The sequence below is a fragment of the Salmo trutta genome, chromosome 7 (genome assembly GCF_901001165.1).
Source record: "Salmo trutta chromosome 7, fSalTru1.1, whole genome shotgun sequence".
Taxonomy (NCBI): Eukaryota; Metazoa; Chordata; class Actinopteri; order Salmoniformes; family Salmonidae; genus Salmo; species Salmo trutta.
In genome coordinates this window covers 26,241,071-26,260,016 of record NC_042963.1, presented here as the reverse complement: position 1 = coordinate 26,260,016, position 18,946 = coordinate 26,241,071, and the positions used below count along the sequence as shown (strand labels likewise).

General features: G+C 40.8%; 1 protein-coding gene across 1 annotated transcript in view; it reads right to left on the bottom strand.

Annotated features, from left to right (window-relative positions):
* brsk2a (BR serine/threonine kinase 2a) overlaps nucleotides 1-18,946 on the bottom strand; it is a 506,659-nt gene that overhangs the window by 61,669 nt on the left and 426,044 nt on the right. Inside the window, exons 10-12 of the mRNA XM_029758477.1 lie at nucleotides 6,172-6,336; nucleotides 2,378-2,475; nucleotides 1,752-1,902 (exon numbers count right to left, since the gene is read on the bottom strand). Of these exons, the coding sequence (XP_029614337.1) occupies nucleotides 1,752-1,902; nucleotides 2,378-2,475; nucleotides 6,172-6,336 (414 nt within the window). The remainder of the gene's footprint in view (nucleotides 1-1,751; nucleotides 1,903-2,377; nucleotides 2,476-6,171; nucleotides 6,337-18,946) is intronic.

Below are 18,946 nucleotides of genomic sequence, written 5' to 3'. Positions count from 1 at the left end.
GGCCTTAGACCGCTGCACCAGTCGGGAGCCCAAATCAATCAAGAGAGGAGTCAGGGGTAACTGCAACTCAACATAGCTGCCGGAACATGTGTGTCAACATAAATGGGCGTATTAACACAAGTGGGTGTATCGAAAGCGAACAGCTAATTGGGCAGATTTGTTACCACTTAAGACAGTTTTTTGTTACACCCGCGAGGATAGCGGGTTCAATCTCAGTGCTAGTCACTCGTTTTTTTCTCAATTTTTAAACCTATCACAAACTTTAAACCTTACCTTATTAACCCTTATGCTACCAACATATTTTGCATACATGGATTAAGAAGAAACTATTGGAAAAAGCAACAGTCATAGCAAAATATCAAGTTCTTTCTTATCAAAACGTTATTAGACATGTACAGTGCCTTCAGGAAAGTATTCAGACCCCTTGACTTTTTTCAACTTTTTGTGACATTACAGCCTTAATCTAAAATGGACTAAATATTTTTAAAAAATCTTCAGCAATCTACACACAATAACCCATAATGACAGACTTTTTAGACATTTTAAAAAATGTACTTCAAATAAAAAACAGACATACCTTATTTACATAAGTATTCAGACCCTATGCCATGAGACTAGAAATTGAGCTCAGATACACCCGTTTCCATTGATCATGCTTGAGATGGTGTGCCAAGCTTGTAGCGTCATACCCAAGAAGACTCGAGGCTGTAATCGCTGCCAAAGGTGCTTCAACAAAGTACTGAGTAAAGGGTCTAAATACTTACGTAAATGCGATATTTCAATAATAATTCTAAAAACCAGTTTTTGCTCTGTCATTATGGGGTATTGTGTGTAGATTGATGAGTGGAAAAAAATAATTTAATACATATTTGAATAAGGCTGTAACCTAACAAAATGTGGAAAAAGTCAAGGGGTCTGAATTCTTTCAGAAGGCAGTGTGTATATAATACTATCTGAAATAAAAAATTGCCAAAACAGACGTTATCCAAATGACTGTTTATTATAATTTCTGTAAAAATAAAGTGTATTTTTTTAAATAATGTGCAGGTTTTCCAATGTAAAATCCACATACTGTACCAGTCAAAAGTTTGGACACACCTACTCATTCCAGGGTTTTTCTTTATTTTGACTATTTTCCACATTGTAGAATAATAGTGAATACATCAAAACTATGAAATAACACAAATAGAATCATGTAGTAAGCAAAGTAGTGTTAAACAAATCAAAATATATTTTATATTTGAGATTCTTCAAAATAGCCACCCTTTGCCTTGATGACACAAACTGACAGACGGATGGACGTTGGTCCGTCCATCTGTCAGTTTGTCTATGGGTGGGTGTGCGTGTGTGTGTGCGCGCATGCATGCATGCTTGTGTGCATGTTTGTGTGTCAGACCACAACACTGCCCACTTACAGAACTAGCCCTATTGTCTGCTGTCTTACCACTAACCTCGCTACACTCTGAACACTGCATTATCTTGTCAATCTAGAGCATAAAACAAATGGTGAATGGATTGCAATTGTACAATATCCAAAATATAGAAGAGTGGAGATGGTAAGAGAATAATGGTGTCTCGATGATGCCAAGCAGAGTTGATGGGTGCTGGTGTGATGGGATAGGGAAACATGGTCAAACACATTCAAATGGTGTGTGTGCCTGTGTGTGCTGTATGTGTGTGTGTGTGTGTGTGTGTCTGTGCGTGGGTGTGGTTGTGTGTGTGTGTACCTCTGTTCCTGTGTGTTTGGGTACCTCTGTCCGTGCTGTGTCATGTCGATGGCCCTCCTGGCGGGTACGGGGGAGCCTCCGTCTGTGACACTCAGCACCTCCATAGACTTCCTCTCCGGTCTCTTTTTGCCATGGCGGTTCAGCATGGGGGAGTCCACACGCTTCCTGGGGGGGTCTGAGGAGAGGAGGGGGAGTGAGGCAGAGAGAGGGGAGAAAGGATATATATATACACAGAGAGAGAGAGAGAGAGAGAGAGAGAGAGAGAGAGAGAGAGAGAGAGAGAGAGAGAGAGAGAGAGAGAGAGAGAGAGAGAGAGAGAGAGAGAGAGAGAGAGAGAGAGAGAAATGATGTCAGATCAGATCACACACTAGCTACAGTGCAGTTTGACAGTCAAGCACATGCGTTAGCCCACACTCAAACCTCTCCCTGGTTCTCCAGTCATTCCATGTATTTGATATATTCCAGAGCTAGCACACCTGATTTAACTTAACTAATTAGCAAGCCCTTGACTAGTTGATTCAGGTGGGGAGGGCTTCTTCATATAGTGCTTGATTTAATACATTTCCATGAGTTGACACAGAAGATTCACCGTCAACATAGATTTTACAATTGCTACTGTCTTGTGACTTGGCATGCTCGTTTCATTTTACCAATCTCATTGCGTGGGGGCAGGTTCTGGTCCTCGTGGCTGGGGTACCTCTCCTTACGGTCCAACAGCAGGAAGTAGATCATCTTCTCCTGGTTATCTCTGCAGAGCAGAAGAAAGATGACAAAAAGTGGGGGATCCGGTTGGTTGATACTACATAAACCAAAACTAATAGTTTATAGCAGCCAATAATCTCAATGGAGCAATTGTTACTCATTTATTTAACTAGGCAAGTCTAGACAAATTCTTATTTTCAATGATGGCTTAGTGGGTTAAGCTGCCAGTGGGTTAACTGGGTTAACTGCCTTGTTCAGGGGCAGAACAACAGATTTGTACGTTGTCAGCTCAGGGATTCAATCTTGCAACCTTTCGGTTGCTAGTCCAATGCTCTAACCACTAGGCTACGCATCCGCCCCAAATAAAATAAAAAATTAAGATTGGTTTCTTTTATACATAGAAATAAATCCTGCATCACTTTGGAAAGTAGAATGACGATTGTTCAAGCAACGTTTCTCCCAGAACTTGATTATGGTGATATACTGTAATCTACATGAATGCGGCAGCCTTTGCTTTAAAACCTTCGATTCAGTCTATCACTCAGCACTGCATTTTATCACTGGGGACATTTTTCGTATACATCCCTGCATTTTATATAGTTCTGTTGGCTGGGAGTCTCTGACTACCAGAAGGGCCCAGCATTGGCTACTTTTTGTATATAAAGTGGTTCTTCAGAGACTCCCCCAATACCTCATCTTGTGTATTAACTGGAGATCTAGCAATTTTCAGACCTGTTCTCTGGACTGGCTGGTTTTGGAGGTCCCGAGGGTCTCCACTGACCTGGGGAAAAATTATTTGAATTTTTATGTCCCCAGCTCATGGAATAACCTACGGGCCACTTTGAAATTAGACTCGCTTGTCTCCTTTGGACAGTTTAGATCGAGTTTAATGACGGTGAGATGTGATGGTTGTGTATGTTTTATTTAATCATGTTGTGTTTATTGTATTAATATTATTTATTGTATGTTCATGTTTCACAGGGCTCCCTTGCAAATGACACCCTGTATAAATCAAAGTAAAGAAAATAAAATAATATACAGTACCAGTCAAGAGTTTGGACACACTTACTCATTCAAGGGTTTTTCTTGATTTTTACTATTTTCTACATTGTAGAATAATAGTGAAGACATCAAAACTATGAAATAACACATATGGAATCATGTACTAAACAAAAAAGTGTTGAACAAATCAAAATACATTTTATATTATTATTTTTTGTACCTATCCTTTGACCTCATGGCTTGGTTTTTGCTCTGACAGGCAATGTCAACTGTGGGACCTTATATAGACAGGTGTGTGCCTTTCCAAATAATGTCCAATCAATTGAATTTACCACAGGTGGACTCCAATCAAGTTGTAGAAACATCTCAAGGTTGATCAATGGAAACAGGATTCACCTGAGCTCAATTTCAAGTCTCATAGGGTCTGAATACTTATTTAAATAAAGTATTTCTGTTTTTATTTTTATACATTTGCAAAAATGTCTAAAACCCTGTTTTCGCTTTGTCGTTATGGGGTATTGTGTGTAGATTGATGAGGGAATTTAATACATTTTTAGAATAAGGCTGTGGTGTAAAAATTTTTGGAAAAAGTCAAGGGGTCTGAATACTTTCCGAATGCACTGTGTATATATATATATATTTTTAATTCAGCCACTCCTAGCTCATTACGTACAAAGTCTTCAATGCACATTGAGTTAATTCATCTGTCAATTTCACGCATGTCTTTTTCGAACACAATTAGCACATTGAAACAGCTCCAGCAATGACCATATAACAGTTAAATAAAAATAATCTGAAAATGTATTGATTTAGGGGACTTTGAGCGATTCTGTGCATGCCCTGATTTGTTTCACCTGTCCTTGTGATTGTCTCCACCCCCTCCTGGTGTAGCTTATTTTCCCTGGTGTATTTATCCCTGTGTTTCCTGTCTCTCTGTACCAGTTTGTCTTGTATGTTCAAGTCAACCAGCGTGTTTTTCCCGTGCTCCTGCTTTTCTATTTTATTTTATTAGTCCTCCCGGTTTTGACCTTTGCCTGTTTTTCTGGACTTCATTCCTGCCTGCCTGACCATTCTGCCTGCCATGACCTCAAACCTGCCTGCCATTCTGTACCTCTGGAACTCTGAACTGGTTTTGACCTTTTGCCTGTCCACGATCATTCTCTTGCCTACCCCTTTTGGATTGTTAACAAACATCTTGGACTCTAACCATCTGCCTCCTGTGTCTGCATCTGGGTCTCACCTTGTGCACGTATATTCTGGACCTGTTCTGACTGACATTTTCATGTACAGAATGCTCTGTGAACGGTGCAACATCAAATGCTGTACACTCTGTGAAAGAGCTGTTTCAGATGCCACTCTACGCTCGTAGCTGAGATGGAGTATGTGAAATCTGACTCCTCATTTGCATAGGAAGCAACAAGTCACATTTTCTGGCCTATCTAAACGAAGGATCGATTTCCTCTGGCTGTGAAACTCGGAGCCCCAGTCGCAATATGGCATATAAAACGGAAGGGTCTGGGGAATAAAGCGATAGATGAAGACCTGCAACTTCAGCTAAAAAAGAAAAGAAGAATAAATGGAATTAACGCTTCCGACTTTCTTTTGCTTTCAGACCCAGAGGAGGAGAGATAGAGCAGAGAGATGATAAGAATAGTAGAGAGGAGAGAAGGGAAATAAAGAAAGGAAAGAGTAAGGAAAGAGAGGAGAGGACGGGAGAAAGGGTGAGAAACGAATGAGAGAGGGCAAAAGAAAATGGGAGAGAAAGGAAAACGAAGAGGAGAGATAACAGAAAACTGAAGAGCACTTAAAATTTGAAAAAAGTCACTTTAGGGATGCTGCATGGGCCCTTCACAGCGAATCATAACTGAACCTTCAGAGACCCATACTGAAACCTTCACAGACCCTTAGGAAGGTCATAGGTAACACAATCTCAACACACAACCCATGTCCTTAAGGCATCGCCGCTTTGCTTTATTTGTGACGCTCTAAAATGCTCTAACAGTGAAACAAGCACACAAACACACACACACACTACACTCTATCACAAATGCTTAAAGGTATGCGCATGAGCACAAACACACACATTCACACTATCTCTCTCTCTCTCTCCCGCGTGCACTCACACACACACAAACCCTGCAGTGCAGAAACAATGTGACCCAGGAGCTTGTTACGCGGAGGTGTGCAGCAGGTGGTATAAGCACTGCTGCCAAAGTCGTGTGATAACAGCAAAGTGATGTATGTCTGCTGACATTCAAAGCAACAGGTTCAAAGGATTTCATAAGAACCCAAGGCCTCTGGAGCTTAGAGACAATCCCCCTCTCACCATTCCCTTTCTCCCTCTCCTCCATTCACCTTCCACAATGTTCCCACTTCTATTCACCAACCTTCCCTCTTTCTCCTCTCCTCTGCCTTCTATGCTCACGTCCTTGCGTCCTGATAATCCTCTCCTGTCCTTTCACGCTCTTATGTCCCTTCTCATTTTGTATCATCCACCACCCTATCATCATCTCATCTAATCTTGTCTCCTTCCTCCATCCATCTTTCTCTAAGCTTCTTTCCCCGCAGTTCTCCCACCATATCCTAATTTGTCCTCCCTCCCTCACTTCTCCCACCTCCATCCTTTCTCACTCCCTCTTCCCCATCCCTTCCATCCATCTTTCCTCACTCTCTCCCGCCCCCCTTTGTTCCACCCTCCTTGCCCCCCTTCCTCCCTCCTCACCCCTCCATCACTACTCACTCGTCTGAGAGCAGGTCCTTCATCAGTTTGTTCTTGTCTCTGAAGCAGCCCAGAGAATGCATACTGTCCAGTACATCCGGATCTATGTCGTCTGTAGAGGGCAGGCTCCGTATAGCCACCTTCCTGGGAACAGGCTGCTCTGGCTCGGGTTCATTCTTACCCCCTCTGAGGAAACAGCATAGTGTTAGTATAGTGGTGATTGTTGCCACTTGGTACGCGGGAGTCCAGAGTTCAATTCCCTGCTCCTTTATGGTGCACTGCCTTTGACCAGTGCTGGTCCAAGTAGAGTACTATATGGGAATACGGTGCCATTTGGGATGCAAAGCAAACAAATGTACATCAATAAGTGATTTACCCGAATACAAAGATCATGTGCAAACTTAAGATTAGGAAAATATTGGTCGCAAAATTTCTGTAACTTTCCCAAAATTCCCAGGTTTTCCGGAAATCCCAGTTGGACTATTCCAAGAATCAGATGAGAATCCGGAATCCTTTAAAATTTTCACACGTGAGTTTCAAATATCTCTAATGGTCCCCAAGCGTGAATCATTTTAAAATGTATTTTTTGATAATATAATTTACAAAAAAAGTGTTAATTATCTTTTTTACACCCGATACAAACATACATATACGAAAATCTATTTACAGACGCACACAAACAATGACTACATCTCATCTGCCCAGATCCACATGCTCACACCCCCATCCCTATTGCCTGCATTATTGTTTGCCACATGGCCTTAAATTGTACCAATATGTTTTTCTCAGTCTCCCAGGTCACCCATGCTATTTCAATATTTCAATAATAAATCATTTGTTTTTTAAATGATTTCCAAGTTTTTAGTATATGTTTTTTCAAGATGAGTGTTGAGAATCGTCCAGTCCATTGAGTATCTCACTACACCCCCATATGCTATGTCTTGAAATATGCAGACAGACGGACTAAAAGTAAGTTTACATTGTAATACTTCTGACAGCCAACTTTCTAGCTCTGCCACTAACTTTTGGACTTCATAGCATTCCCAGAAGGCATGGGTTATTGAGTCATTGTTAGTTTTACATTTACGTCACTTAGCACACGCTCTTATCCAGAGCGACTTACAGTAGTGAATGCATACATTTCATTTCATACATTTTTTTCAATTTTTTCTGTGCCGGCCCCCCGTGGGAATTGAACCCACAACCCTGGCGTTGCAAACACCATGCGTTGCAAACACCATGCTCTACCAACTGAGCTACAGGGAAGGCTGTAGCTCAGTTTTACACTTAAGACATGACCAGAGAATCTTGTTTCTCATGGTTCTGAGTCCTTTAGGTGCCTTTTGGCAGACTCCTCTTTAAATGTTCAAGAATTATAATTTGTTTATGTACATTGACTTTTGCAAGAAAACCACATCTGCTGACAACATCTGCTGACTTTCAGTGTTCGAGAACCATATGCTTTTTTCCCCCCCATCATGGAGCCCATGCACATTCCATGTGATAAGTTGGATTTTGTTGTTCTTTCCTTGTATAGAATCAAAATTAACCTTATCTGTTCCATCTATCATTGAAGAACTAAGATTTTTTTTTAGCAGATATGGTATATGAGAGTGGTGGGCATTCCTTAGAATGGCATCATCATAGTTACTGTAAACATTACATATATAGTGTGTGTGGGCATGTGGGCTGAGCAGACGTATCAAAACACAAATAAATGCACAGAAAAACAAAATAAAGCAAAGTACGTCTTTGGACTATGCCTTTTTATGGATTTTTAGCGCCAACTCCTCTCCTAATGTAACAAAAATAAAGATGTGGATACATACATTGTACATACATTTGACTTAGGTACTGTGGTTGGTTTGTTTTACCTTATAAATTAAAGTATAGTGGCTGGTGGGGGTGTACTTGGGGTGAAATGGGATGAATGGAGGCCCCATGCACACCCCAGAAAATTGTCTGATGCCCTCCCAGTCACTCCATCCCAATTCTAGATAAATCAATTTAAATTTCTCTACCATAAGCAATGTCTCCAATGTCGTTTTAAAGAATTTTGCAATATGTTAAACCGGCCTCACAACTACAAACCACGTGTAACCACACAAGCCCAGGACCTCCACATCCAGCTTCTTCACCTGCGTGCTCGTCTGAGATCCTTCACCTGGACAGCTGATGAAACTGTAGGTTTGCACAACCGAAGAATTTCTGTACAAACTGTCAGATGGCCTTTTGGCAGAGATTTGTGTAGTTCTGAGTACTGTCTCAAAAGACCAAAATCCGTAATATATTCCTGACAACTGGCCTCTGAACCTTCAAAATGCTTAATAACATGGACCTATGCAAACGAGGACACTCAACTAAGGCACAGGGAAGCCTAAATGCATCTCAAACAAAGAAATACACTGAGCCAACTAAGATCATTGAGGATACATCCAACTCTGCCACATTGAAGGCTCTGAATCAACAAACTTTGATTCAGGAAATGGTCAAACAAGCAGTTTAGGAATCCCTGGAGGAACTGCTTTCGGGAGAAATTAAATCACATGTTTAAGGTATGACCAAGATGCAGACAGTGTCAAAGAAACACAGGTCAAAGGCAGGCAGGGGTCAGTAATCCAGAGAGGGTGCAAAGGGTACAGAACGGCAGGCAGGCTCAGGGTCAGGGCAGGCAGAAGAGTTAAAACCGGAAAGGACTAGAAAACAGGAGCAAGAAACAGAGAGGAGCAGGGGAACAAACGCAGGTTAGCACCAGGACTGCTACAGACAACATAGCCACCAACATAGCCAGATGCAGTGAAGCAACTGGGGGAGAAAATTACCTCGTTTAAAGACAGAAAGAGGACACTGAACATACGTCTGGTGGGCCTGGAAGAAACCGCAGAGGGTTCTGACCGAAAATGTTTTCTTCAGGTGAATCTGCAAAAATGGATACCATTGCTAAAAGGGAGGAAGATTGAAATTCAACGGGCTCACTGAATCTAAAATGTCAATAACCGTAGCCGTCCCTGCACCCTCATATTCTGCCGGTTAAGATATGAGGACCGAGTGGATATTCTGCATGGAACCAGAGCCCTCGAGAACCCACCAAGACATGGGAGATCCAATCTGGCATTCCACCGAGACTACAGCAACGAAACCACACTGAAGAGGAAGTCCTTCAACCACATCAAACGATAGATGACAGCAAGAGGACTTCACCGGTTCCTGATATATCCAGCCATCCTGAAGATCAGGAAAAAATGGAACACTACAAGAATTCCATACTGTGGAAGAAGCAGAGGCATGCCTTGCAGCTGAGGACAACTACAAGAGAAGGAGCCCAGTCATTGCTCCAGATTAACATACAGAGTCCTCAGCTTGGTATGAACGTGTTCTGTGAAAAGTAATTTTGCCAAGTATTCATGTCATGTTGGATAAAAACAAGTGGCTGACATAATGGGACAGGACTGTGTCGCTGTTTTGGATGCTCCTGATTTTTGAGACTTTGAGTTTCTACCAGCCAAAGCGAGCGGTTGAAGCTATAGACTTCCTGTCTTGTGGGTGGTTACCCCAGCTGTCAGAGTTTGTTCACAAGTATGTGTATTTGTGCACAAATATTTTTTCCTGTATATATTGAAGTAGGTGTTTTTTATTTAATTACTTGTTTGTTTTTGTCATACACTTATCCATACATTCTATATGACAAAGGTTTTAAATGAACCGTGAGCTCATCTTAATGTTGTTAAATTCCCATGGTTTAAATTCCGCTATCAAGCGTACCAAATGCTTAGAATACATCAGACGTAAAAACGTTGATATCGCCCTAATACAAGAAACCCACCTAAAACATTCTGATGTCTATAGAATCCAAAACAGATACTTTAAATGTGTTTCTCACTCCTTAGCTACTGACAAAACGAAAGGTGTTTTAATATTATTTGATAGAAAACTATGTGTTCAGGTTGAGGCTTCTGATAATGATGATGCAGGATGTTTTGTATTTGTAACTATGGTTATAAATCGCTCTAAGATGTGTGTCGTGACTTTACTTTCATTAATCTGATGACTGTTATATATTTAATCAACTAACTATGTTTAATTGTTACCCGATTAAATAAATCATGTAACAATTAACTTATTATGATTTGGGGCACCACCATTAGCTCTGACAAATTGAAAACCCTAGTCATTGGCAACTCCATTACCCGCAGTATTAGACTTAAAACGAATCATCCAGCGATCATACACTATTTACCAGGGGGCAGGGCTACCGACGTTAAGGCTAATCTAAAGACGGTGCTGGCTAAAGCTAAAACTGGCAAGTGTAGAGAGTATAGAGATATTGTTATCCACGTCGGCACCAACGATGTTAGGATGAAACAGTCAGAGGTCACCAAGCGCAACATAGGTTCAGCGTGTAAATCAGCTAGAAAGATGTGTCGGCATCGATTAATTGTCTCTGGCCCCCTCCCAGTTAGGGGGAGTGATAAGCTCTACAGCAGAGTCTCACAACTCAATCGCTGGTCGAAAACTGTTTTCTGCCCCTCCCAAAAGATAGAATTTGTAGATAATTGGCCCTCTTTCTGGGACTCACCCACAAACAGGACCAAGCCTGGCCTGTTGAGGAGTGATGGACTCCATCCTAGCTGGAGGGGTGCTCTCATCTTATCTACGACCATAGACAGGGCTCTAACTCCTCTAGCTCCACAATGAAATAGGGTGCAGGCCAGGCAGCAGGCTGTTAGCCAGCCTGCCAGCTTAGTGGAGTCTGCCACTAGCACAGTCAGTGTAGTCAGCTCAGCTATCCCCATTGAGACCGTGTCTGTGCCTCGACCTAGGTTGGGCAAAATTGAAGATGGCGGTGTTAGCCTTAGCAATCTCACTAGTATAAAGACCTCCTCCATCCCTGCCATTATTAAAAGAGATTGTGATACCTCACATCTCAAAATAGGGCTACTTAATGTTAGATCCCTCACTTCAAAGGCAGTTATAGTCAATGAACTGATCACTGATCATAATCTTGATGTGATTGGCCTGACTGAAACATGGCTCAAGCATGATGAATTTACTGTGTTAAATGAGGCCTCATCCCCTGGTTACAATAGTGACCATATCCCCAGCGCATCCCGCAAAGGCGGAGGTGTTGCTAACATTTACGATAGCAAATTTCAATTTACAAAAAAAACAACAACGTTTTCGTCTTTTGAGCTTGTAGTCATAAAATCTATGCAGCTTACTCAATCACTTTTTATAGCTACTGTTTACAGGCCTCCTGGGCCATATGCAGCGTTCCTCACTGAGTTCCCTGAATTCCAATCGGACCTTGTAGTCATCGCAGATAATATTCTAATTTTTGGTGACTTTAATATTCACATGGAAAAGTCCACAGACCCACTCCAAAAGGCTTTCGGAGCCATCATCGACTCAGTGGGTTTGTCCAACATGTCTCTGGACCTACTCACTGCCACAGTCATACTCTGGACCTAGTTTTGTCCCATGGAATAAATGTTGTGGATCTTAATGTTTTTCCTCATAATCCTGGACTATCAGACCACCATTTTATTACGTTTGCAATCGCAACAAATAATCTGCTCAGATCCCAACCAAGGAGCATTAAAAGTCGTGTTATAAATTCTCAGACAACCCAAAGATTCCTTGATGCCCTTACAGACTCCCTCTGCCTGACCAAGGACGTCAGAGGACAAAAATCAGTTAACTTGTTATGGATAGGGGGCAGTATTTTCACGGCCGGATAAAAATGTACCCGATTTAATCTGGTTATTACTCCTGCCCAGAAACTAGAATATACATATAATTAGTAGCTTTGGATAGAAAACACTCTGAAGTTTCTAAAACTGTTTGAATGATGTCTGTGAGTATAACAGAACTCATATGGCAGGCAAAAACCTGAGAAAAATCTAACCAGGAAGTGGGAATTCTGGTGCTTGTAGTCCTTTCAAGTCATTGCCTTTCGAACACACAGTGACTTAGGGTTCATTTTGCACTTCCTAAGGCTTCCACTAGATGTCAACAGTCTTTAGAAAGTTGTTTGAGGCATCTATGATGAACAGAGAGCGAACAGAGGAAGTTGGAAGTTGGAAGCATTCACGTGAGCGTTAGCTGTGTTCCAAAACGTTTTTCAAGACATTGCAATCATCCGGTTGGAAGTTCTAAGTGAAAAAGGCCCTAAAGATTGATGCTATACAACGTTTGACATGTTTGAACGAACGTAAATATAACTTCTTTTACTTTTCGTCGTGACATTTTCCGCACGCTTCCTACATTTGGAGTAGCTAACTGAACGCGCTAACAACAATGAGATATTTGGAAATAAATTATGGACTTTATCGAACAAAACAACATTTATTGTGGACCTGGGTTCCCTGGAAGTGCCTTCTGAAGAAGATCATCAAAGGTAAGTGAATATTTCTAATGCTATTTATGATTTTAGATGACTCCAAAATGGCGGGTATCTGTATTGCCTAGTGTATTTTTCTGAGTGCAGTACTCAGATTATTGCAAAGTGTGCTTTCTCCGTGAAGCTTTTTTGAAATCTGTCACAGCATTTTGCATAAAGGAGATGTTCATCTATAATTCTTTGAATAACAGTTTAATATTTTATCAACGTTTATGGTGAGTATTTTTGTAAATTGTTGTGCTGATTCACCGACAGTATTGGAGGCAAAATATTTTCGGAACATCATGCGCCAATTTAAAATGGGGTTTATGGATATAAATATGAACTTTATCGAACAGAAAATGCATGTATTGTGTGACATGATGTCCTAGGAAAGTCATCTGATGAAGATCGTCAAAGGTTAGTGCATAATTTTAGCTGGTTTTCTGGTTTTTGTGACGCCTGTCCTTGCTAGGAAAATGGCTGTGTGCTTTTTCTTGTGTTGGAACTGTCCTAACATAATCTAACTTTATGCTTTCGCCATAAAGCCTTTTTGAAATCGGACAATGTGGTTACATTAAGGAGACGTGTACCTTTAAAATGGTGTAAAATAGTCCTTTGTTTGAGAACTTTGAATTATGACATTTTGTGGTTTTGAATTTGGTGCTTTGATTTTTCACCCGAGCGTCCCACCTGCCCAAGAGAGGTTAACACCTTCTTTTCACTGTTAAGGGTTAAGGCCACACGGTCAAGGTTAGGATTGCACAGATCGGGAGGACCTTAGGAACATTCCTGTGGTTAAATTGTCCTTCTAACCCTAACGGTTCCGCCGTTAGGGTTAGAAGGCACCTGAAATTTAGGGGCAGGCATCATTTTGGGCCAACTTTTTTCATGGTTGCTGCTCTCAGAGCGAGCTACGGTCAAGCGGGGCATCTCGTTGAACTCGGCACAGCCTAGAGATAATGGTAATGCCATTGCAGGCTCTGTGTGTCTTTAAGCACCGCACTCTGTCACTTCATCCTTGCTGTGTGTGTGTGTGTGTGTGTGTGTGTGTGTGTGTGTGTGTGTGTGTGTGTGTGTGTGTGTGTGTGTGAGAGAGCTTTTCTTTGACATCTGTTTGGAGAAATGACTGATTTACAGTTCATGACGGTTGCCTAATCACACATATGAAGTTGTGGAAAGATCTGACCTTTTTAACCCTTCGAAACAGCCCCTATGACACCATTTTAAGGCACCTCTGGTTGACACAGGAAGCTGAAAGTGAACACATATCCTCCTCGGGTTAGGCTCTTATAGAATATTGAGTTTTAAGTCTTTACGTTAACAACTGACTTATTTACAGAGGGTTGAACGAGTGTGTGTTATTTCAGAAAATCACAGAAATCTCACAGAGCTCCGAAACCCGCCTTAACGGATTCGTCTGAACACGCTGCAACTGGATCTGTAGCTTTTATAAAAAAATAAAAACTCATTTTTTTGAATATCCCCCAATTGTACATTGTACGATTTCTCTTAAATGACGATAGATAAATGTCTGGTTCTTTTTTTCCTGACACCGTAGGCTCATGTACTTTGACGTGAAGCGGTCAAATTAGCGCTCTATTTTCATTTTTGACCTTTAATCCCAGAAAAATGGCCTTAACTCAAAAAGCGTTGAGGCCTCAACTCCATCTTGTTCGGGGCCAATTGCCCATTATGCCAAACCAATGCTCACTAAGTTTCGTCTTCAAAGTCTTTTCCGTTTAGGAGAAAAGGCCACGTCGTGATTGGTGATGTTTGTTACATTTGCAATATGATTCCATTCGCCCTCTTGTGGCATAATCCGGGAAGGTGAAAAATGACAGAGATTTGAAAATTTTATAGAACGGAAACCGAATGTCCGAGAGACTCCGTTCGATGACTTCCCGGAAGATCCGGCCCGGTGCATGGCCCGACGCCGTTCGCAAATTTTACAAACGTTCGCAGACGTCTAGTAAGGGACCGTACATTTGCAATATGGACTTTCTCATCAACCATACAGCAAATGCCGAAATGTTCCCTTCATGTATGACAGGGTGTGGAGGTGTCAAAACCTCCACACCAGTTCTCTCCTCCCCTCTACGGGTGAGAGGAGGTTGTTATTGTCAACCATTGTCAAGCTGATTTGACCAATTGTGATCCTCACAGGACAGTCATGACATGTGTTAGCCTCAATCTGTTTCACCTCTAATTTCCTTAGTTCTTTCTTTAAAAGACTATTATCTTTCAGAATACCAACTTGTTGTGGGAGGAAATTTTAATTAGGTATGTAATTCTCAGTTAGATAGGTCTCATGTTTCATCTCACTCTCAAACTGATCAGGCCTCTTGTGATCTCATTTGCTGCAGAGCATAATATTTTAGATGCCTTGGCGTCTAAGGAATTTGACTGTCAAAAATTATACTTCATTTTCTTCAAGACATTTTCACGGATAGACTACATATTTGTATATCCCTGTATAAAACAGGTATATTCAGACAACCAAGCTGCTCCCCATAGTCATTTCTGACCATGGAGCTGTCCTGTATAGTATCTTACTTGACAGCTCCAAACAGAAAGGTGCCAGATGGTGCTTTAACTCAACTGCTGCAGAATAAGGCTTTTTTTGACACAACTTTCAGCAAAGTTGAAATAATTGTTATTGTTTAAAATACAGATACAGCCACATCCCCTCAGTCACTTTGGGAGGTGTCAAAATGTTCTTTGAGGGGAAACTGTACCTCGTTTGCCTCACATCTTAATTCAACTCGCAGTATAAAAGTAGTAGACCTGGAAAAACAGATTGCGCTTGTTGAAAATGAGCATAAACAAACATTTATCACATGACCAGGCAGAAATGAATGATATGTTTAGGCATTTTTATTCCCAAATATATACGTCAGAGGCGGACCCTGAACATAGTAAGATGACACACTTCTTATCATCATTGGACCTTCCCAAACTCTACAGAGAGAAATCTGGATTCCTTGACTCCCCACTTCCTCTTGAATAACTCAAGAGTATATTAACATCTATGAAAAGAGGTAAATCACCATGACTTGATAGTTTTGCTCCTGAGCTGTTTCTTGAAATATGGGATACTATGGGGCCACTAATTCTTGGTTCTACCAATCATGCATGGAGAATTCCAGAGACCAAAACACCTAATTTATCATAGTTTTGTTAAAAAAGGGCAAATCTCCCCTAGACTGTAAAAGCTATAGGCCCTTAAGCATTATTACAACAAAACTCAATCTGTTTGCAAAGATACTTGCCATCAGATTGGAACTTCTTGTAGGACATCTAATTAACCTCTCTAGGGCAGGTGGCACCAACTCGTCCCACCTACGTAACAGCCAGTTGAATCCTGTGGCGCGATATTCAAATACCTTAGAAATGCTATTACTTCAATTTCTCAAACATATGACTATTTTACAGCATTTTAAAGACAAGACTCTCGTTAATCTAACCACACTGTCCGATTTCAAAAAGGCTTTACAATGAAAGCAAAACATTAGATTATGTCAGCAGAGTACCCAGCCAGAAATAATCAGACACCCATTTTTCAAGCTAGCATATAATGTCACAAAAACCCAGAAGACAGCTAAATGCAGCACTAACCTTTGATGATCTTCATCAGATGACACACCTAGGACATTATGTTATACAATACATGCATGTTTTGTTCAATCAAGTTCATATTTATATCAAAAACCAGCTTTTTACATTAGCATGTGACGTTCAGAACTAGCATACCCCCCGCAAACTTCCGGCGAATTTACTAACAATTTACTAAATTACTCACGATAAACGTTCACAAAAAGAATAACAATTATTTTAAGAATTATAGATACAGAACTCCTCTATGCACTCGATATGTCCGATTTTAAAATAGCTTTTCGGTGAAAGCACATTTTGCAATATTCTAAGTAGATAGCCCGGCATCACAGGGCTAGCTATTTAGACACCCAGCAAGTTTAGCCTTCACCAAACTCCGATTTACTATTAGAAAAGTTTGATTACCTTTGGTGTCTTCGTCAGAATGCACTCCCAGGACTTCTACTTCAATAACAAATGTTGGTTTGGTCCCAAATAATCCATAGTTATGTTCCAACAGCGGTGTTTTGTTTGTGCGTTCAAGACACTATCCGAATGGTAAATAAGGATCACGTGCACGGCGCATTTCGTGACAAAAGATTTCTAAATATTTCATTACCGTACTTCGAAGCATGTCAACCGCTGTTTAAAATCAATTTTTATGCCATTTTTCTCGTAAAAAAGCGATAATATTCCGACCGGGAATCTGCAATTAGGTAAACAGACGAAAGAAAATACAGCATGGGGTCGACTCGGGCACGCGCCTAAGCCCTTTGTCCTCTGATCGGCCACTTGGCAAAGGCGATAATGTGTTTCAGCCTGGGGCTGCCTCGATATCGTTCAGCTTTTTCCCGGGCTCTGAGAGCCTATGGGAGCCGTAGGAAGTGAGACGTTACAGCTAAGATCCTAAATGTTCAATAAACAGAGCCAAGAACAACAACACCTTGTCAGACAGGCCACTTCCTGCATGAAATCTTCTCAGGTTTTTGCCTGCCATATGAGTTATGTTATACTCACAGACACCATTCAAACAGTTTTAGAAACTTTAGGGTGTTTTCTATCCAAAGCCAATCATTTTATGCATATTCTAGTTACTGGGCAGGAGTAGTAACCAGATTAAATCGGGTACGTTTTTTATCCGGCCGTGTAAATACTGCCCCCTAGCCCTAACAGGTTAATTATGATTAAAGTGGGTTTATAAAGGGTCATTTAACCTCAGACAATATTAGAAGTGTATTCCATATCATGAGTCCGAAAACGACCTAGCCGCTGCTGCACTTTTTAGTTTGGATGCAGAAAAAGCCTTTGATCGGCTAGAATGGAACTATTTATGGTGTGTTTCGGAGCCCTTTGGTTTTGGTAAAGGATTTTTCTCTATGTTACAAACATTGTATTCTGCATCCCAAGCAATGGTGCAGACAGAAAAAAGTACATCTTAGACTTTCTGTTTACAACCTTCCACAAAACAAGGATGTCCATTATCACCAATGCTCTTTGCCCTGTCTTTGGAGTCCCTTTCTCAAGCAATTAGATTGAACCCACTTATTTCATCCATCAATATTAATGGTACTCTGCATAAATTGTCACTCTATGCCGATGACACCTTATTGTATTTCTCAGATGTCAATTTCCCTTCCACAGATTCTGAAATGATTTACTCTGTTCGGTTCATTTTCTGGATACAAAAAAACAGGGAAATCTATACTGGTGCCCCTTAACAGCCCTGCGGAATTGCTTACTTTGTGTACTGCATTCTCCAGTGCAGTGGCATGAGGCAGACTTTATTTATTTGGGCATATGCATACCCACCAAATTTACAGAGGGAACTATGTAAAACTAAAAGAGGAGATCCCCCCCTGATTTGCAGAGATGGCCCTATCTTAAAATCTCATTACAAGGTAGGATTTCTACACAAAAAATTAATGTACTCGGTTGACAAAATTGTATTTCTCTATGTTGTCTATACCTCCTCTGCCAAAATACTTTGAGGAATTAAAGTCAATGACCTCAAAGTTTATTTAGAATGATAAAAAGCCACACATTCGATATGATAATCTTACGCGGTTAAAAGCTTATGGTGTACCATGGGATGCCCCGTTAACATCCCACATAATGCTTACATGGCTAGACCCTTCATTAACATCTAAAATGGTCTCTGCCACTTACGATTGCCTGCTGTCTGTTAATTGCTCTACATTGGGTGTCACTCTAGTATGGAACTGCGAAATGCAGGGATTGGGGCATGACCTGAACTGAGATATCATTTGGGAAAATGTATTTGTTACCTCTAAAAACCCAGCACACCAGCATTATAAGCGTATACATTATAAGCGTATTACATTATAAGCGTATACATAGAAGTTACGTGATATATGCCATATGAATGCTGTTGGAACACTAATGCACATGTTTTGGGAATGTCCTGTGGTGTCCCAGTTCTGGTAACATGTTCAAGAGTACCTTACAAAAATTATGGATTTCCCTGTGAACAAAGATGCACCTTTATTTTTGTTGAATGATGACTCTTCATTTGTATTGCAACTGGTTCAGAAAATAATAATTTATGTGCGGTTAAAAAGGTTATTATTAGTGCTTGGATTACTCCTCCAATCCTCTTCCCTCAAACATGTTTATCATATTTTCAAGATATTGTTCGTATAGAGCGATCAGTGGCCGTGATAAACAAAGCTTGGGCAAATACAGTTGATGCATGGGGATGTATAATGTAAATCTCTATCAGATATCAACAGCTCTTGACCAAGCTATAGTACATGGTAAGGGAGTGGGGGGATGACATTTTATTTTCTGAGAATAATATAGAAT